This window comes from Mixophyes fleayi, chromosome 7 (genome assembly GCF_038048845.1).
Source record: "Mixophyes fleayi isolate aMixFle1 chromosome 7, aMixFle1.hap1, whole genome shotgun sequence".
NCBI classification, from domain to species: domain Eukaryota; kingdom Metazoa; phylum Chordata; class Amphibia; order Anura; family Limnodynastidae; genus Mixophyes; species Mixophyes fleayi.
The window spans coordinates 119,177,765-119,200,075 of NC_134408.1; the positions used below are offsets into that span (position 1 = coordinate 119,177,765).

General features: G+C 38.7%; 1 protein-coding gene across 4 annotated transcripts in view; it reads left to right on the forward strand.

Annotated features, from left to right (window-relative positions):
* Nucleotides 1-22,311, forward strand: part of ZNF385B (zinc finger protein 385B) — a 433,027-nt gene that overhangs the window by 297,402 nt on the left and 113,314 nt on the right. For 3 of the 4 annotated variants that reach the window (XM_075180555.1, XM_075180557.1, XM_075180558.1), the window contains one exon: nt 9,851-9,993. In XM_075180555.1, the coding sequence (XP_075036656.1) occupies nt 9,851-9,993 (143 nt within the window). The remainder of the gene's footprint in view (nt 1-9,850; nt 9,994-22,311) is intronic. The other variant, XM_075180556.1, reaches the window with a different exon arrangement.

Consider the following 22,311-nt stretch of genomic DNA (forward strand, 5'->3'; position numbering starts at 1 on the left):
CAGAAAAAACAATGAAGTGATTTGCTAGCCATTCAAATTTTTTAAAAAGGATGTGACCAGGGCCGGTGCAAGGTTTCTCTGCGCCCTAGGCAAAGCTTCATCCTACCGACCCTCCTCCCCCCAATTCCCACTTCCTAGCTCCTCACACACTTGATATTTGTAAAATAAGAAATAGTAACCTTTACCTCCTCCTGGCTGGCTGGTAAGGCTGCAGTCCAGATGTACTGATGTCCAGATGTACTGATGTCCAGATGCACTGATGTCCAGATGTACTGATGTCCAGATGTACTGATGTCCAGATGTACTGATGTCTAGATGTACTGATGTCTAGATGTACTGATGTCTAGATGTACTGATGTCCAGATGCACTGATGTCCAGATGCACTGATGTCTAGATGTACTGATTTCCAGATGTACTGATGTCTGATTGTAGAATGCTGTCCAGGCTTCACTGCTGCCCAGGAGCAAACACAGGATATCTAGATTGGAGGCTCCAAATGTTAGATTTCAAAACAAAAAAAAATCATTCACCTGTTACACCTTGACATGCCCACCAGCCTTCCTCACACATACCACCCATACCCATCAGCTCTTGTCACAAATGCCACCTCCATTCCACCAGATTTTCTCACATACCCCCTGCCCACTAGCTTTTCTTTCATATCCACCCCTGCCCAGGCAGCTTTTTTCACACATGCCCCCTGCCCAACAGCTTGTTTCTCACATGCCCACAAAATTTGAAATAAACAGCTTAGTGCTGTATGTAGCACATTTCGATTACCTTTCCTTATGTATTAAAGTATTCTGCATATTTAAATTAATTATACTAATAGATAGCAACAAGTGAGAGCCAAATAATGTGCAAATACTAATAAAAAAAATGGTTGCTCAAACCTGAAATTCCTTTAAATTAATAGTATGTAACTTGTGGGGATTTCTGAATGTAATCTCCCCCTCCTCCCATTTTTCTGTAGTCACCTTTCCCCCATTTTCTGTAACTCACTCTACCCCCCACTCAAACCCCCTCTCTCCACATTTTCTCCAGCCCCCCCCCCTTTCTCTCTCTCTCTCTCTCCCTCTTTCTCTCCTCCATATTTTCTGGTGCCCCTCTCTCTCTCTCCATATTTTCTGGTGCTCTCTCTCTCTCCATATTTTCTGGTGTTTCCTCTCTCTTTCCATATTTTGTAGTGTCCCCCCCTCTTTCTCTCTGTCTCCATATTTTCCGTTGACCCCTCTCTCTCTCCATATTTTCTGGTCCTCCCCCTCTCTCCATATTTTTTGTGCCGCCTCTCTCTTTCTGTCCTCCCAATTTTTTGGTGCCTCCCCCTCTCCATATTTTCTGTTGACCCCATTCTCTCTCTCTCTCTTTCTCTCTCTCTACCCCCATATTTTCTGGTGCCCTCTCTCCATATTTTCTGGTGCTCTCTCTCTCTATCCATATTTTCTGGTGCCCTCTTTATCTCTCTCCATATTTTATTGTGCCCCACCCCTCTCTATCTTCTCTGGTGCCTCCTCTCACTTTTTGTCTCTGTCTCTTCTGTCTCCCCATTTTTCTGGTGCCCCCCTCTCTATCCATATTTTCTGGTGCGCTCTCTCTCTCTCCATATTTTTTCTCGCCCTCTCTCTCTTTCTCCATATTTTCTGGTGCCCCCTCTCTCTTCCACCATATTTTCTGATCCCCCCTCTCTCTTCCCCCATATTTTCTGATCCCCCACTCTCTTTCTCCACATTTCTCTTGTAGCTGCCTCCATTTTTCACTTGCTTCATGTCTGCTTCCCTTTAGAGAGGTCATATTTAGGTTATTTTTGACATGTAGCGGACCACACTTTATTATCTCTAGTATGTGAATGTGTTTTTATATGAATCCATTTTCAAGAAACCTATTATCAGGGCACTTGTGCTGTTATATGTAATAGGTGTCAGTGGTATTGGTGGTAGATGTTAAACCACAAGAAGCATTTAGACTTAAACAATGTGTTGGTTTTCTTTTAGGACTATATATACATATATATATATATATATATATAGCAAGCAAAAAGAGATATATATGATGGCGCTAATTACCACAGCGTAAATAAAATTTGAATAAACAACTGGTATAGATAGTATATAAAGTCCAGTATTGAAGGATCAGTCCATAAAACAACACTTAGCTCAGTTGAGAGCGGCAGCCTCAGGATACTTGTGGCCAGATGGTTAATCCGGATAACGAAAATACTGCAACAGAAAAAAACAAGTAGGGCGCCCCAATGTGTAATATCACAAATATGGTGTTGGGAAGATGTAATAACTGCATACCGTAAGGATGTATTTAGGAAGTAAAGATCATATGGAGGTTTCCTCTTCAGAGGTAATCCCTCTCAGTCTCCATCAAACATAACGACAATGTAGAAAAAACAGAATAAAAAATAATATAGTGCAGTACTGTTATATATAAAAACTGCACCAGAAACCAGAGATAGTCCTCCACCAGGAGACAGAGTGCTAAAACAGGTAGTATACCCAAAGGTGAAAAATGTAGCAACATGTGCAACATGCAACCCTAGGTAAAAATAAACTGCGTACCAGATAGTCACAAGACCATGAGCTTTCTTGGACCATATATAAGATCAAGCCATTCCTGGGTCTCTGGTGTCTGCAGTCGCCACACTGTCAGCTCGTGTATTCCGCTGGTTTCCAAGTGTGCTTGGACTGGGCGGATATTTACATTCAAACCAGCGGAATACACCATATTTGTGATATTACACATATATATATATATATATATATATACTCACAGTTGATACAGACTGCAACAGACAGACAGTATGACAAACTTAATATATGCAGATGGCAAGCTTATATTGTGAGCAATGTCAGAGAACAGATTGCTCATATATATTTGAGAACACAAAAAGGATTGAGCTCCAGTTATCATGTCTCTTGCAGTTCAACTGTCACTGGAAGAACCTGCTGAGAGCTGAACTTCCTGTCTGTGCATGCTCAGTAGAACGATGCAGATGGCTGGAGGCAGAATCATGTTAGGAGAGCTTTTTTGACCAATACATGGTTGGTGGTTCTAAATAAAATGGTTCTTGATCTCGTTAACACTTATCTCTCAGTTTTTAAAAGCTTTTTTTGCGTTACGTTAATGTTTTATTGATCTAAAATGTTGTTATAACTAAATTTATCATCGTCCAGTTAAGATAAATGTTTTTTTTATTATGGATGGATTCACAAAAATAGAAATATATAACATATGTGTCAGTGAAGTGGAAGCTGTATTATGAGTCTGATCAGGGCTTCCATCTATTTCCATACACAATAACTGTCAGCCACTAACTGGGCTTTCTGGTGTACTTTAGTGTATTCATTTCAAGCTTCATTGTTTTATCTTTTCTCCAAAAGCTTTAGCTATTCAAGTGTATCCAAGCATTCAGCATCTCAAGTGCATCACACAGATAGTTGCATTGATATATCTGTATAGCACAAAATAACATCACTATTCAGTAAAAGAGATAGACAGTCCAAAAGATATAGTGTGTGCCATTTGTCAGCCATTACGGTTTCTAAATAATTAAGTCTATACCTATATGTAATGGGTGTAACCTGAAATGAATTTTTTTGTGTTACAAAAATTATTTTGTAACCCAAAAATTACTAGATGCACCATCTCTATTTTTTGCTGCTTTTTAATAGCTGTTGTGCTACAAAATAAATCTACAAAATAGATTTGGAGCCTCAAAATTGTTATTGTCACACAATCCATTATTATAATAATGCCATTTGTATTACAGTCACCAACTTGTATTTCAAAATTGATTTGAAATAATCTTGTACCACAAAATCAAATTTCTATTACCAAGATGCTTTTATACTAAAAAAGATAATTTTGTACCAGAAAATACAAATTTGGAGAAATGAACTGGATTGGCAACTCTGCATTGTCCACCGATGTGCATTATGACCAGACATTATATATAAATTATATTATACCAAGTATAAATATAATAACTAAAGACACAAATCAACTATATTATATTGTATATATAATATTTTATTTATTAAAATTATAAAATATTTTATTTTATTTTATTGTGGGCGCCAGAGATGCTACATGGCTGCTCTTTTGTAGCTATGTAATATATGTATAGATTTTGCTTTCTCCCATCCGGGAGATCCTGGAGGGAAGGTCAGCTGGCAAGTGTGGGAGGGGCATGGTGACCGCGTCTCAGTAGCCCCGCCACCTGGCAAAATTCGTAGAACTTCGCTGCGGGGTTGGGGCTTAATGAAGCAAATCCCTTCATTAAGCCCGGCCACAGGACCTGGGAGATAGCCTGCTGTTCCAGGAGTCCAGTAGAACTCCCCGAATTTTAGGAACTTCCCGGACATTCGTGAGAATAGGCGAGTATGGAGTCGGGTTAAGGTAGTATTACATAGTGGTGATTATATAATTCTTATATTTACAGACTCTGAACTCAAGTTTTTCTTTACTTCACTTTTGTGTATTTCTCCTTACAGAAAATGAACAATGCAGCTGGGAGTAGTGGGATAAATATATATAATTTCACAGGACTAGAATAGACTGGTTGAGTGACAGATTGCAGAAACCAACAGAAAACTAACAAAGGGACAGCAGGCTCTATATTTTGAATTTAGTTTTGGATTTGCTTATTGATCAATTGGCATTGCCTTTGCACAAAATCTATTTTGTGAAAGAGTCTAGCCATTCTGTTAAATAAATCCATTATGTTGAGATCCTTAAACAATTTGATGAATTAGCAAGTAAGTGATTTAGGATACCGCTGTTTTGTACCTTATAGTTTTTATTCACTAAAATGTGTGTATATAATTTATGGTTTGTACCTTTAAACACTAAGGGGTTCATTTACCAAGCGGCGGTTCCGACAAATTGCCAATTCTCAGCGGTTTGCCGTCATTTTATAAAATGTCAATTTTATTAAAGGCAAAACACATCAGGCCCTTTGAATAGTGTAAATATCAGGTGAGCAATCTGTTATATTGGTTTTGCAAGTTTGCTCTGTGCATTTGCAGAGAAAGCAATCCGGTTACTAGAGATACTGAAACTGGTGGAAAATCGGTTTTCAAATCAGTCCATTGAATTGACGTGACAATTAAAAAAATTGTGTGAGCTATGCACTATAGTTTTGAATCCAGGAAAGCTGAGCTGGAGACCCAGTAGAATCATCACCTCAGCCATCATTTCCACCAATGCCGAAACAGCACAGCCAGGGAAGTAGGAGAACAGATGTGTGAAAGGGCAAACTGATAGCAAATCCCTGGAAACAGAATCAATTGCTAAAGAAAACATCTAGTGTATCACCAGTATAATCCCCATCTTATCACTACTTTTACTCCCAGTGTATCAGAAATTTCTCCTGCTTTAACCTATATACTGCTGGCCACTGAAGTCCCCATAGACTTCTATGAGAATTGCAATGTGACCCAATTTAACAAGCAGTGAAAGTTGGCGTTATCTTACCTTTTTAAGGACTCCATCGCCGCTGGAGAAGCGCCTCTGTGTCTAGCGCTGGGAACCCTTTGCAATGTGCATGCACGACCTTAGCTGCAGTATGCAGCAATACAAAATGAATCTTACTGTGGTCCAGTAGCCACCAAGTTTATATTGACCCTTTAGTCTAAAGATCCAGAATGACTCTCCTATGGTATGCCAATATTACAGCATGTTGTTACTCCTGCGTTATGACCAAACCATTCATTCATTTAACGCTTTACATTATCTTATAAAATCCTCCCCAGTTTAGCCTAATAAGGGGCCTATCTTTTAAGCCATAAACCAGGTGGAAACAGCTTTTTTCTCATAGATTTAAATATCACTTCTATATAGCAAAAACATAACGCAGGAGGCATCATAGATACCTTCTGCATTAGACTAAATTTCACATTATACTGCAGTCCCCATAATTTCAATAGGGACTGTGGTGTGGGACAATTTAACAAGCTCAACAAAACCTAGCTTTTTGGAGCTTGACATTAATGCTTATGGCGTTAGCCGTTCTACCCTATGGGGAGAGCAGTGCGTTAGAGGGATCCCTCTCCGCAGCCTTCTCGTTGTCCCCTCCAGTAATTCTCGCAAACTGGCCAATGCCATGTATGCGCAGTACAGATTCCCGAGCTGAGAGGTAAGGAAAGTCATCGTTGGGACAGTCTCCAATCCAATAATAAATGGTCGCAATATATCATCCCTTATCATTGCTATAAGGGATGATATTTAATGGGGGGCATATTCAGCCATTACAAAACAGGCACCTAATTGTCATAATTATTCAGGACACTGAGGGGACATTGAGACCCCTTTGCATTTGTCACTATTGTACATTGAAATGTCTTTATTACATTGGTTGAACAGTGCTTGAAAATTAGCATTCCCATATAAAGTGTGCTTAGAGAGTGCAAAGAATATGCAATTAACAGAATAGGATGAAGCTGGATCTCTGCCACCTCCGAGGAAGTGGAAATATGGACGTCATTTGCGGAGAGAAAAATTCTATTTGCCCTTTCGGAAAACAGGGGATGTCCGCCAAAATGCAGCTTCTCCACCCCATTATCTTATTTAAATAAGCTTGTTCTGCACAACTTAATCTCGATTTTGCCCACACTCAATAAGTAACACCCCCTGATCCACCAAGGTCTTCCCCTTAGAAAGAGGAAAGGTTTTGTATCCATGCAGATGCTGTCATCCTGACCCACAAATCCTTGTGCTTAACTGTAGAAATGGGGGCATTTGTGCAAATACCTATGCCTGATATAACAAAACGGCATTTGCACTGCACTTTTTCACAATAAAAAAATTGTCTTCGATAGCTAAAAAAAAATTAATTAAACAAATGCAAAGGTCTAAAGTACCGTTTTTCCATTTTAATAATCTGAAAGCTCAATTAAATCTAAATTCATACACATATATAAAAGTACTTTAGCGGCACCCCTTACCCCCAGCAAATGATAAATGTAAAATATATTTTACATACCTAGTAAGGGACAAATTGCCTTTTTTGACATATATTACACTTTTTTGCTTCTGCGCAAGCACACAAAGCACTGGTTCCGAATCTAGCGGTTCGTACGCTTGCAAAGAAGTAGAAGAGCGTTTTGTTCACCAAATACGCAATTTGCGTTCAACTCAGTATTAGCCCCTGAATGTGTAGTCAGCATAGTACAGTAAAGCTTGGCTTGGGCTTTCAGGCAAGGATTTAAGCAAATTTATTTCATTTTAAGATTGCCTCATTTTCAAGCACAAATAAAACAAGTATAATGGCAATACCCGCTGCTTTTAATCACAGTTAATTTTAGCATGAGAGATATTTGCATTCCCTTTATACTGTTGCTGGAGGGAAAACAATGTATTTGCACATTGGAAGCTAAAGCTTCCTTGCAATGTAGTGTTATCTTTTAGATTTTAAATTAAAATGCTAAGGCATACATCATGTTTCTATTACCTACCTTAGGCAAATACAATACATATATTATTGTTACCTTTGCTATTAAGTGCTGTTTGATCACCCTTTTATTATTTTATTATGAAGAAAAAAAAATCACATACTCACATAGATAGATATATGGTTAATATAGATTTTATAGAGATAATGTCATATTGTTACATATTATATAATGTATGTCTAACACTGGTACCCCAAATTGTAAACACAGCAATAATAAAGATGGGACACTCCAATATGTACCCTCCATCTAATATAAATATTATATGCAGTGTATATCTATCTATATCCATACCTATCGATCTATCTATCTATTTATCTATCTGTGTGTGTGTGTGTGTGTGTGTGTGTGTGTATATATATATATATATATATATATATTGTATTTTGAAATAAAACTGAATGGTTTAACCCAAAATTATTAGTATATTGCCAGTGTAAATCTCACCCCAAAAAGCTAATTGCTGCCTTTTTTAAATACTTGGACAGCACTGTTCATGGATCAAATTAAAATAAATAAACAAAATAATTATTACTCTGTTATAATATAACATTACAAACTCTTTCTGCAGCCAAAAATGACTCCTCATATTAATCATACAGCAAGGAGATCAACATAGTTTCTGTTGACAATTTTTTTATTTAATTTGTGTATTTAAAAAAATTTACTGTATGCAATAGTATTGAAAGTCCCAGTATTGGCAGGTCAGTCTTGTGTACAAGTCTCCTTCCCAGAAGTCTGCAGTCAAAGGGGGATTGTGACATTCTCTGGTCCAACACTATAGTAGATTAAAGGTTTGTTGGAGTGGTCTGCAGAAAGGACAGGGTGGTTTGTGAGGTGGCTTTGCATGCCTGCCAACATGATCAAATTTACCCAGGAAAGAATACTACTGTTAAACATTGCTAGTGAACACACTGGTTAACACCAGTGGGTATGGGGCCTTAAGGTGTCATTATCACCTATGGAAAAATGTTACTAATTTGTTGGCCCCCAACTAGCTGGAGTCCCAGGGACTGTAGCATTCTTGCATGGAGCAGCCACGGGTTCCGGCTAGGGGTAGGGGACATGTTAGTAAAATATTTTCCTGGGTGGTATGCACTTCTACACTGAATTAATCTGGGCTGTATTGATGTTAAATAACAGGCATAGCCTGAGTTGTTCAATTCATTACCTGATCATTCATTATGGAGTTAAGTGGCACAATTGGGAGTAGAACACTATGTGGCAATATTAGCGATCTTGGAAGATATTACATGCATTGCTTTATTTTTAAAACTACAATGCTTAGACATAGGAGCGAAACTACCATTGGTTCACCGAGGCCCATGGAGATAATGGGGCCCGCTGCACGGGGAACTAGCGAGCTGTGGGCCCCAGTTCCCTCCCCACAGCTCGCTAGTTCCGCCTCTTATATACTCAGCCTTAAACACCTGTGTCTGTCTTGCTGTTAGCTGTTGTTAAACTGTCACCTGGCATATAGTACATGAGCTTGCTGTGAATTGGAGTTCAACAACAGCTATAACCAGGAGGGGAACAAGTGTAATTATGACTTTTCTGCTTGTGTATTTTCCACTTTGTTTCCAAGCACAATCACGTTTTAATGGAGCAAAATTGCTAATACCTATTATTTTTCCTTAACTGTTTGCAACGAAGTTATGAAATGAAAGAATCTTGTGATGAGAATGTAATTATGCAGAACAATTCCTATCTGTGGTGCATGAATTTCATTGGAGCTGAGTAAAATGAAAATGTACTTATTAATACAAGTATTTCTTTAAAAGGTGTTGAATCTTTCTAAGGAAGCCAATTACTTTGCATTATTTTTTCCTGGCTATATGAGAATGTTCTGGTAATGAATGTTTCAGCTCTTTTATATTATTTGATTGCTTACGTTTTATTCCACTAGTTACTTATAATTAAAGTTGTGAGTCGCATCCTAAATATAGCGTGTTCTTTGTCTGAAAAGCCGAGGGAGCTGCAGATACGTTTCTCTCCCAAGAATAACAGCACTTTGTTACACTTATAATAATCCTCCCCTAGGGAATTCCTGTTCTCCAAAAGGACTGAACTTGTTTTCAAACTGTACGGCATAGCCGCTTTTTACGTTACAAATAATAAACTCCGCTTAGTAGAGACTCCTACTGGCCAACTTCTGTAAACATCTATGAGTATCAAAATAAAGAGGGATCCTCTGAACATAGTACAAAGGACAGCTGGCTAATGCACACCTATCCATTAATTAGTAACTACAAATCGATAGATTGATTTTCATTCAAATTGGGTCAGGTGACAAAATAGCCAGCTCCTCTACTATAGCCAGCAAGCGTATTTCAATGAGCTGTATTGTATATACAAAATTGAATGTAAAATAAGTTTTCTTATATTTTACCAGGCAGTACATGTCATACCACCGCCCTTCCAGCACTTGTTCGGACCCCAAGTCTCATGATGCAGCCGTCCTTGGATATCAAACCATTTGTGTCATTTCCGATGGAAAACAGTTCCGCTGTCGGCCTCTTCCCAAATTTTAACACTGTAAGTATATTTATTATTTTAACCTCCCTTAGGTGATCTTAGCTTAAGTTCTACTTTGTCTGTTAGTCGGTATGTATTCAATAAAAAGGCCACGCCCACAGGCATAGTTTAGTTAAAAAGTGTTCCATAGAGAAATGTGTAATTCAATAAATTAAGGCATAACAGTGGTGACCGTAACGGCTAATATAAAATGTTTCAATGTTATAGCTTAAAAGCCCAGGACAGACATTTATAACAGAAGTGCAATTTTAGTGTTTAGAAATCCTTAGTTCTATTTTGACAGCTATTTAGTTTAGAAACCAGGCAAGGAATAGCAAGCCTCCTTCTAAGTCGTCTAAGGGTTGAATTGCAGTGTAGAAAGCAATGTGCAAGCTGGAAAGCCTCTCTGAATGCAGTTTAGAGTGGGTGCATTGATTTTTTTCTTAACTGGAAAGTGTGAATTGATTTTGGGTTTCATCTCACCAAAGCTGTTTTCATATGGATTTAAATCAATGGTTCATCAACAAGGATGAGTAATACTTTTACTTAAAGCTACAGGGGAGCATCTTAACTGTGAACTTTACAGTCGAGGCAGTTTAATTAATCCATAATATTAATATGTATTTTATTTTGTAACATCCAAGTGAAATGTTAATGAGTAAAATTGTATATCATGTGTATTAACTTCTCCAATGCCCTTTTGAACATGTTGGTTAAATTGTAGGGGATAACGCTTTCAGAAAGTCCCATTTTGGGTAAGTGGTGACTGCTCGTCTTCACTCTTGCCATCTAGCCCCTACTCCAGGCACAGAATAGTGCATCGCTGAGCCCCTTAGCAAAATTTGGTTATGAGAACGGGTGTTCTACACCCCCAGGCCTTCCGCTCTGCACAGATGTCCCCTTTGGGCCCGGTAGTGACCACATCCTCTACACCCATTATAACTGCCCTTCTCAGTTCTTGTTGTGATAAATTTATATAATTTGTAAATTTGTATGTTCAATTTGTTGTACAGTCATCACTTAAATATCTGGGTCTCCAGATAGCCTCTTCACCACAACACCTTTATCAATATAATTATACGCCCATCATTGGTAAGATACAGATGCAGCTAAGTAATTGGCATCACCTTAAAGTATCACTGATGGGAAGAGTGGCAATCATTAAAAGTATAATCTTCCCCAAGTTGACATATCCTATACAAATGTTACCCATTGCCATAAGTAGGGTTGATGCCTTGAAATGTACAGCTCTTTTTACCAAATTTATATGGCAGCAGAATAAAACCAGAATAGCAAGATATAGTTTAACACTACCTAAACAAAAAGGTGGACTGAGCTTTCCGGACGTTTTGGTTTTTAATAGGGCGGCGATGTACAGATATAATTCGGATTGGCTACTGGGGCTGGATCATTTCACAAATAAGGCATTGGAGGAGGAGAGCTTTTTCCCATATGCGCCTGTTGCACTTATTCATATGCCAAAAGGTGATATACCAACTAATATATTACAAAATATACTATTTAAAGACACATATGCGGCATATCAAGCAATTAGTAAAAAACTGAAAGACAGCCCAAAATTTACCAAATATCTCCCATTATGGGGAAATTCAGAGTTTACTCCTTCATTAACTAACCAAATGTACAAAGTCTGGAAGGAAAAGGGTATATTATCAGTGAAAGATGTTTTTGACCCAGAAAGGGTAATGTTAACTTTTAAGCAATTGCAAGAGACGCACCCGCACCTATTTTTACCTATATCTACAGGTTCGTCATTATATTAGAAGTAAGCAAAAGTTAGTAACACCAAATCAGGACTCTACAAGGATAAATTTAGAATCTTTATTGGGTTTCTCCAGTATGTACATAAGTTCTGGATTAGATATTTATATTCAGACCTAATAGATACAAATATTGGTTCCGTTTGGTTTAAGGTCTGGAATTCTTGGATACGGGGCATTCCAGAGTTAAGATCTTCAGAGGAGGTGTTGGCACATACAGTACAAATTATGAAGGCTTTAGTTTCAGCTAGACTCCAAGAAGTGAATATAAAGATAATAAATAGGTTGTATATGCCACAGACTCAGAGGAAGTATGTAGTAGAAGCGGAGACTGGGTTATGCCCAAAATGTAAGTTTTCTCAAGCTAATTTGATACATAATTTTTGGAAGTGTAAGAAAATTAAGAGTTTGAAGCTTTGTTATTTGCTTCCTTTGATATCTGGAACAACCAAGCCCTCGGATTTTACCCTTGCTCACAGTTATTGTTACTATAGCAAGAAAAGTTATATTGGGTTAATGGGCTACATGCACAACCCCAAAGGTTACAGAAGTTAAGGCGGAACTGTTGGAGATTCTATACTTTGATAGGCAGGCCACATTTTCAGACTTAGAAAAGGACGTTGAGGTGTTAAATACTAAATGTGGTGTATAGATTGAAACCCTTGAGTCTCATATCCAAACCCAAATAATGCAGATTTTTGAAGGAACCAATTGGTCTTTGCCGAGGCGGCTTTAGAGCTGTCTGTAGATGAGAATGATACATTTATAGATTATACGGTGTTAACCAGTTCTGATTTGGGTTACCTTGTGTTGTGATACATGACTGGGAGCAAGGGATGATCTGAGTTTGAGTTTAACCCGCTAATACCAGACTGATGTTACCTAATCATAATTATATGCTAGCCGGGAATTTGTATGTAAGGCTGTAGGACCAATGGAAAGCTCATGTAAATGGGTTTAATTTAGTGTTAAGGAAACTCTCTCAAGGTCATAAACTTGGTGAAATTGCTTAGACTAAGTCGTGTAATATGTAAGTGTTTTGGAATCGGAGGTGTATCTTATGCCCTTTCCCTTCCCCTCCCCTATTTTTTGTTATTCAGCTTCCCTTTTACCTTCCTCCTTATTTTAAAATGTGACAACAGATTCATTTTATATCATGATATATTCCGTGTAACATTGACACTGTCTTAAGCAACAAACGTCTATTCCTCCTGCAAGATTGTTATTAAAAGGGGACCTTTAACGAAAATACAAAGATTGGTTGCTTTTCCGAAGGGACTTGTGCCCTATGGATAATTATTTGTTAGGATGATCCAACATGCTGTACTTCTGAAGAATCAACCATAGGTTTTCATTTTGTTGAATTGTGGCCACATGACCTGCATTGCTGGAAGATGATATCGAGAACAGCAGCCCAGACAACTCCTCTCATTATCAAATCTCCACAGAGTGTAGAAATAGTACTGGTGACTAGCGTTCATGGGAAGACCGCCAGTGGGACAATTACAGAAGCAGCGTCTTAATCTTGTATCTTCTACAAACTTTTTATAAAGCTTATTCTGAACTTTTGATTCTTTTTTTTCTTTTGTTTAAAATATTTTGAAGCTGAACATTTTATGGTGGTCAATATTTATTTGGGCCCTTGTTTGAAACTGTGAAAACATTTTTTTTTGTTTTATAGAAAAGTCAAGATTTGGTTTTTCGGCAGACTTTACATTTTAAACAAAACTTATTTTTAAAGGGCTACTAAACCTTAAATAAAAATGTATCCTATTTAAGAAATGGATATGTACTTTGGAATAAACCACCTCTTTATCTAGACTGTTATAATGACAGCGGGTGTAAACCCAAAGTCAGTGGGGGCTATTTATTATCCTATTTAACAAGGATGGTGATAGCAGAGGATATTCATTGAGAAGATGTTATTAGACCCTTGTGGGTCCCATAGAATCTCCTACCTTGATGAATATCTGAAACCTCAGTCAGTGCTGCTGCTGGATTAAGGCTTTTCTGGTCCTGGGACCCTGATGGTGTTTTTCCTAAGAACTGCCGGTCTGGTACTTGGTGGGGGGCTGCCTGCCCCACCCCCAGGACCAGACCTGATGTCACCTATCAGTAAACCATGATAATCTACACTATGTTTTCCAACATTCTCTACTGTTTCTCTATACTACATTATTAAATGTCATAATCCTAAGAACTATCTTATTTCACAAAATAATTCTACTTAATACGACCCCCCCATGCTCTATTAATTCACAGAACTGTGTTATTATTTACCTCTGATAATTAATTGCTTAGAATAAGCTATAGGTCTACAACTGTTGTGTAACTACAAGTACTAAAGCGTTGTGCCACGGCATGCTGGGTCTTGTGGTTTCTTAAAAACAAAAAAGTCACAGAATGCCTGTACCTGAGCTAATAATATAACTATTATATCATCTTACACTATCTCATTAAGCTATATCTCCTACCTGATAAGTGCAGACAGACCCATCTATCAGGTAGCCACAGTACATGGCTCTTATTATAGTAACCAATGTGAAGCATCCTACACTGTTAACCAATCACAGAATTCCTTTAGGTCATTATGATGGCAGCCACAGCCTGATCACTGCAGGGAGCTTCAGTAAACTAGGGGAGGTGAGAAACTGTCTAGCCCCACTGCTGCTACATGGGGCTTTGGCAGTGGAGCCAATCACAGGCCCCATAGAGGCTGCACCCCCTGCTACCTGCCTTTGTGTTTGATTATGTCATATCACTTTCTCACACCTCTAGTAAACCACATGTATTTAAGGGATAAATTAGAGTTGAACCTATGTCTGTTTTGTTTGCATAAAATGCACATTTCCACACTGTGTATCTGCACAAAATGTGTGTATACATATGTCAGTATGTAGATATCTGTGTATCATTGATTTGTTGCAATATGGCTGGGGTATGAGTTTGCCATGACCATCATGCCAACACCAGTTAGCACAACAAGAAAATTCCGAATGTTGTCATTCCGATATGGAGTTAATACAGATATGTGAAAAAAATTACTGACAACAATTCCGGCATCAGGACATAATAGCAGTGAGATTTACGTCACTTGAAAGAGCGAAAGCTACATTCATGCTATTAAGGGGATAATCATCATCATCATCGTCACCATTTATTTATATAGCGCCACTAATTCCGCAGCGCTGTACAGAGAACTCGCTCACATCAGTCCCTGCCCCATTGGGGCTTACAGTCTAAATTCCCTAACACCTAACACACACACACACACACACACACACACACACAGACAGACAGAGACTAGGGTCAATTTGTTAGCAGCCAATTAACCTACCAGTATGTTTTTGGAGTGTGGGAGGAAACCAGAGCACCCAGAGAAAACCCACGCAAACACGGGGAGAACATACAAACTCCTCACAGATAAGGCCATGATCGGGAATTGAACTCATGACCCCAGTGTTGTAAGGCAGAAGTGCTAACCACTGAGCCACTGTGCGGGGACCTGGCGCCTGTCTACTGTCCAACCCTTCATTAAATGCATTACACACCCGGCGGCTCCTTGCATTGCCCCCTTAATAGCAGGAATGTAACTTTCGCTGTTTCAAGTGACGTAAACGCCGCTATGTCCTGATGCCGGAATTGTCGTGAGTCATTTTTTTCACATATCTCTATTAACTGAATATCGGAATGACAGCATGACTACCACAGGTGGCGGGATGAGGGAGGGAAGGGGTGGGCAAGTGTAGGCCAAGTCCAGTAAGCGGGCATGCTCATGTACATGGGATGCAATTAGATATGAACGTATAGACAGGTACGAGGAGTATATATTTTGCGGGTGCTGGAGGTCTGGTGCAACAAATTGCAATGACGAAGATGACTACTAGCAGCACTATCTAGTCTCTTCTTATGGGACAATTGTGTATTAACCACTCTAGCTGGTCTATTATACAAAGTTGTGGTTATCTATTTTAATTACTTATATGTGATTTCCATTTGTTCTACTGCAGAATAAAAGGATTGGACAGGAAGTTTTGCATCAAAACACTATTCTCTTTGTGTATATGACATTTCGATTTATTATTAGATTGTGCACGATTAGGTTAATGCAACGTTAGCATGTACTACTAACACTGCGCAGCCACATCTCTGCTTTACTAATTATAGTGTACTTTCCACAGGTAACTAAAATACAATAAAAGCCTTATTTGTAAAAGAAAAACATATACAATCACTTAAATCAGAATTTAATTGACAAATAGTAAAATGAAAGTGAATATGGCTCTAGGTGTTAATCTGTAGAGACCTGTGGATGTAAATAAGTTATGATAGTCTTTCTGAATCTGTGCTACTCGTACCCCTGGGGATAACTCGGATTCTAGGCAGAAGAGGGCTGGAAACGTTTTGCCAGGGTGGCAAGTAGAAGTAAGTGGATAATTCTGCTGCAGCACTAGTTACAGTTACTAGGTAGATATCTGTTAACTAATACGCTGGACAGAGCTTCATTATATATTAATATATGTCAGTCACACCCAACTATTCAATCCATTGTTTCTTTCTTATGTTACCAGTCAGTTCACTACTAGCGTTTGATGGTTAATGACTGATTAGTTTAGTAATTCCAACAAAATATAGCATGCATGTAGAATGGTGCATGAATAATGTGTAATACAAGTGAACTGGCTTTAAAAATCAGAAAATAATGTATGTTTACCACACAAATAATTTATTTAGTGGTCACGGTATGATGAAATTGACTTTAAGTGTACCCATCATCCACACACAGACAACCATTTTGTGAGCTAAACCAATATTTATGAATATGCAGTCAATGTACAAGAAACTGGTGACACCACTGGCTACCTCATCATTCCTCAAAACATTGGAATTTTTCAAATGGGGATGTTTTGTGTGTGCTGCCACCCAAAATAGGAACCCGCATGCGTGTTCCTAGTGAATTTTAATTCATTTTATTTGAGCCCACAAAATGGCTGCCTCCACTGTGTGTTGGCAATGGATAGGATTTTTTTAAATTGAACTCTATCATTTTGTGATGCATTAATGCTGTTTGTCACTATCTTCTATTTTTACCTAAAAATGGCTAAGTTACTTTTGTTTATATATCATATCTAAAATGCTCCATAAAACATTAATATATCACCTCAAGTTAAATGTTTCTTTAGAAGCTTGTAAACCATTCAGTTCTCAGACATGCTCAGTTGTATCCCATTAACATAAAGATTGGCACATGGAGACAACACTAGACCCCTTCTCTTAATCACTGAGTAATAACCCTGCTAACAATGTAGGAGTCATGTCCACAGCCAAAGAAACATTGACGACCATATAAAACAAGGAGACACTTTTAGAGGCCTGAACATACCTCCCAACTGTCCAGCGTTAGGCAGTGCAGTCCTTATTCTAGTGGACTGACCCATCATCTTAACAGCCAGGACTTTTGCCCCAATTGATGGTACTATTTGTATTCTTGTCACCTAAAAAAGCTCTATTGCTTGTGGCAATATAACGTTTTTTTGTTAGGAAGAGAAAAGGGGATGTTACTGCCTGTGATAGGTACATCTGTGGGGAACTCTGCACGCCCCAATGTGTGATGCGTTCATGACCCCTTTTCACATTGCCCCAATTTAAATTTTTGGGAATATATGGCTTAATGTATTTCAAAACAAGTACACCAACACATTAGGGATAAAACGGCAGGTTTGAAAAAGTGGAGATGTTGCCTATAGCAACCAATCAGATTCTAGCTTTCATTTATTTAGTGCATTCTACAAAATGACAGCTAGAATCTGATTGGTTGCTATAGGCAACATCTCCATTTTTTCAAACTGGCAGATTAGTAAATATACCCCTAGATCTTATGTGTTCTTGGCCCTTTGTTTGTAGCCATACTAAAATAAATATAATACATAATACAAGCCATGCAGAAGTCCTAAAACAGTATAATTCCACCTAATAAAAATGTTGTTTAAATTCTAAAAAATAAAAGTGGTAAAACAATATTGAGTTAAAGGCGAGCATTTGGGTATTATGTATTTCTAAATTCTGCACTATTAAAAGCACTATCTTGGTTTTGTTTTGTTTTTAAAAATCTAAATGAGATCTTCACCCTGCATAATTTTATTTCTTCAGCATTTACCAAAAGCCTATTTTAAAATATGGTGTTGAAAAATAGTTGTAAATAATACTTCAAACGCTCCTGCTGAATCATCCATCTCAGTCTGTTTTCCATCTAAATCACACCTTGATAGTTATATCCATGTTGCAATTGTTGACACTCCCTTCCATAGTTGTGACTGATGGACATGCTGACAATTGTAACATTTCTCCATGGGTGACTGAACTGGAAGACAGAAAAGTATGCAGCAGAAATAGGGTTGGATAATGCAATGGGATTGTCTAATCTATAAGTATATATTTATAACCATTTACTTGAAAGATTTAGCAAGACTGGATCTTGGACCAGGATCTTGAGTTTTATAAGAATACCATTGTTTTTGGAAAATTACGGTTATACGGTTATAGCAGCATGATCTTCAGTGCTAAGAATAATACTTTATTTTAAAAATCATTCGAGTGCAGCGGTTTGTTAAGAAATTGACATAAAATATGGATTTATGCCCATACATGAACATCAAATTGGCACGTATGCACCCTTCTGTAAGATAAAAAGAAATAATACACTGAATAATTATGGACCTATTTATAATATTTGTGTAACACAGTTATTGATTAAAATGTTACAATTGTGATATATGCTATATATGGTATATCAATATACAGTTTAAAGCTTCCTTATAAAGATAGTTAATCAAAGCATTAATCAAGCCCCCCACAATTATCCTCTGTGCTTTTTGATCCTAATTCACAGTTGGTGTGTACACAGGGACAGGTGTACTATTATCCTATAATATATTGCATTTTCTGATCAATAGTTCAGGCTTCTCCTCATACTGTTATGCTTCTTTCTCTTGAAACCATATTGCTGTTTCCTTCTGTTCATTGTCTATACTCTGGGGAGATCCTGCTTTTGTGCATATCAAGTAATATATGTACAGTACTTTTGCAGCAGATGTTTTATAGAAGATACAGTCTACTGCAAAAGACATGAAAAAGATAACTAGATTGATCTTTTTATTGATTACCCACTATAGCTGCTCCCATAGATGCATGTAGGTGTCCTTTTACTAATCTGTTAATATATAAATATATATATATATATAGTTGATCACCACTATATCATAGACAAATGATTTATCTTTCTTAATAAAATATAATATCAGCTTTGTAAGAATATACATAACATTTTTTGCTTTCTAAATTGACATGGTTTATTTTTATGAGATTACATTGTGGTATACCAGCGAACGACATCGCTTTTGGAACAGAGAAGTTCAGTTAGCACAATGAAACTCAGAGCTTATTTTCCCAAATGCAAACTCAAAGAGGGGAGTGAGGTAGCACAATGAAATGGCTATACACACTGTGGCACTAGGGCGACCTTAGGTTTGGGCTTCCAGCACTAGGCTGTGGGGAATCATTTTAATTTTTATGAATCTGGTTTTTTAGCCCTACTGTCCAGTTTCAGCAACTGAACAGTGTACACATTGCAAGTTATTAAGAGGCTCCGTTATTGCATGGTTATCATCATAAAAGCAGTGTATTGGTGTTCATCGCTAAATACCACCTGTATTAATCAAGTATATATAACATGTGTCTAAGTAACTGCTGATGTTTCCAGTTGCAGTGATGTAATGGTGGGAGTTATGCTGCACTGTGTCTGCTTAACTGTTATTATACAACTCCTGCTTGTCTCTGTCCCCTCACACTGTCCTCAGTACATAGCTCAGTCTCTGTTGTGTACTCACAGATCTCTCTATTCTCTCTCCTCTCACACTGTCCTCAGTACATAGCTCAGTCTCTGTTGTGTATTCACAGATCTCTCTATTCTCTCTCCTCTCACACTGTCCTCAGTACATAGCTCAGTCTCTGTTGTGTACTCACAGATCTCTCTATTCTCTCTCCTCTCACACTGTCCTCAGTACATAGCTCAGTCTCTGTTGTGTATTCACAGATCTCTCTATTCTCTCTCCTCCCACACTGTCCTCAGTACATAGCTCAGTCTCTGTTGTGTATTCACAGATCTCTCTATTCTCTCTCCTCTCACACTGTCCTCAGTACATAGCGCAGTCTCTGTTGTGTATTCACAGATCTCTCTATTCTCTCTCCTCCCACACTGTCCTCAGTACATAGCTCAGTCTCTGTTGTGTACTTACAGATCTCTCTATTCTCTCTCCTCTCACACTGTCCTCAGTACATAGCTCAGTCTCTGCTGTGTATTCACAGATCTCTCTATTCTCTCTCCTCTCACACTGTCCTCAGTACATAGCTCAGTCTCTGTTGTGTATTCACAGATCTCTCTATTCTCTCTCCTCTCACACTGTCCTCAGTACATAGCTCAGTCTCTGTTGTGTATTCACAGATCTCTCTATTCTCTCTCCTCCCACACTGTCCTCAGTACATAGCTCAGTCTCTGTTGTGTACTCACAGATCTCTCTATTCTCTCTCCTCTCACACTGTCCTCAGTACATAGCTCAGTCTCTGCTGTGTATTCACAGATCTCTCTATTCTCTCTCCTCTCACACTGTCCTCAGTACATAGCTCAGTCTCTGTTGTGTATTCACAGATCTCTCTATTCTCTCTCCTCTCACACTGTCCTCAGTACATAGCTCAGTCTCTGTTGTGTATTCACAGATCTCTCTATTCTCTCTCCTCTCACACTGTCCTGTGTACATAGCTCAGTCTCTGTTGTGTATTCACAGATCTCTCTATTCTCTCTCCTCTCACACTGTCCTCAGTACATAGCTCAGTCTCTGTTGTGTACTCACAGATCTCTCTATTCTCTCTCCTCTCACACTGTCCTGAGTACATAGCTCAGACTCTCTTGTGTACTCACAGATCTCTCTATTCTCTCTCCTCTCACACTGTCCTCAATACATAGCTCAGTCTCTGTTGTGTACTCACAGATCTCTCTATTCTCTCTCCTCTCACACTGTCCTCAGTACATAGCTCAGTCTCTGTTGTGTACTCACAGATCTCTCTATTCTCTCTCCTCTCACACTGTCCTCAATACATAGCTCAGTCTCTGTTGTGTACTCACAGATCTCTCTATTCTCTCTCCTCTCACACTGTCCTCAGTACATAGCTCAGTCTCTGTTGTGTACTCACAGATCTCTCTATTCTCTCTCCTCTCACACTGTCCTCAGTACATAGCTCAGTCTCTGTTGTGTACTCACAGATCTCTCTATTCTCTCTCCTCCACACTGTCCTCAGTACATAGCTCAGTCTCTGTTGTGTATTCACAGATCTCTCTATTCTCTCTCCTCTCATACTGTCCTCAGTACATAGCTCAGTCTCTGTTGTGTACTCACAGATCTCTCTATTCTCTCTCCTCTCACACTGTCCTCAGTACATAGCTCAGTCTCTGTTGTGTACTCACAGATCTCTCTATTCTCTCTCCTCTCACACTGTACTCAGTACATAGCTCAGTCCCTGTTGTGTACTCACAGATCTCTCTATTCTCTCTCCTCTCACACTGTCCTCAGTACATAGCTCAGTCCCTGTTGTGTACTCACAGATCTCTCTATTCTCTCTCCTCTCACACTGTACTCAGTACATAGCTCAGTCCCTGTTGTGTACTCACAGATCTCTCTATTCTCTCTCCTCTCACACTGTCCTCAGTATATAGCTCAGTCTCTGTTGTGTACTCACAGATCTCTCTATTCTCTCTCCTCTCACACTGTCCTCAGTACATAGCTCAGTCCCTGTTGTGTACTCACAGATCTCTCTATTCTCTCTCCTCTCACACTGTCGTCAGTACATAGCTCAGTCTCTGTTGTGTACTCACAGATCTCTCTATTCTCTCTCCTTTCACACTGTCCTCAGTACATAGCTCAGTCCCTGTTGTGTACTCACAGATCTCTCTATTCTCTCTCCTCTCACACTGTCCTCAGTACATAGCTCAGTCTCTGTTGTGTACTCACAGATCTCTCTATTCTCTCTCCTCTCACACTGTACTCAGTACATAGCTCAGTCTCTGTTGTGTATTCACAGATCTCTCTATTCTCTCTCCTCTCACACTGTCCTCAGTACATAGCTCAGTCTCTGTTGTGTATTCACAGATCTCTCTATTCTCTCTCCTCCACACTGTCCTCAGTACATAGCTCAGTCTCTGTTGTGTATTCACAGATTTCTCTATTATCTCTCCTCTCACACTGTCCTCAGTACATAGCTCAGTCTCTGTTGTGTATTCACAGATCTCTCTATTCTCTCTCCTCTCACACTGTCCTCAGTACATAGCTCAGTCCCTGTTGTGTACTCACTAGAGATGGTCACTGACCCCCGTGTTTTGGTTTTGGATTCGGTTTTGGATCTGGATTACCGTTGTGTTTTGGTTTTGGTTTTGGTTTTGCAAAACCGCCATTGCGTGTTTTGGTTTTGGTTTTGGTTTTGTTTGGTTTTGTTTTGCAATTTGTTATAA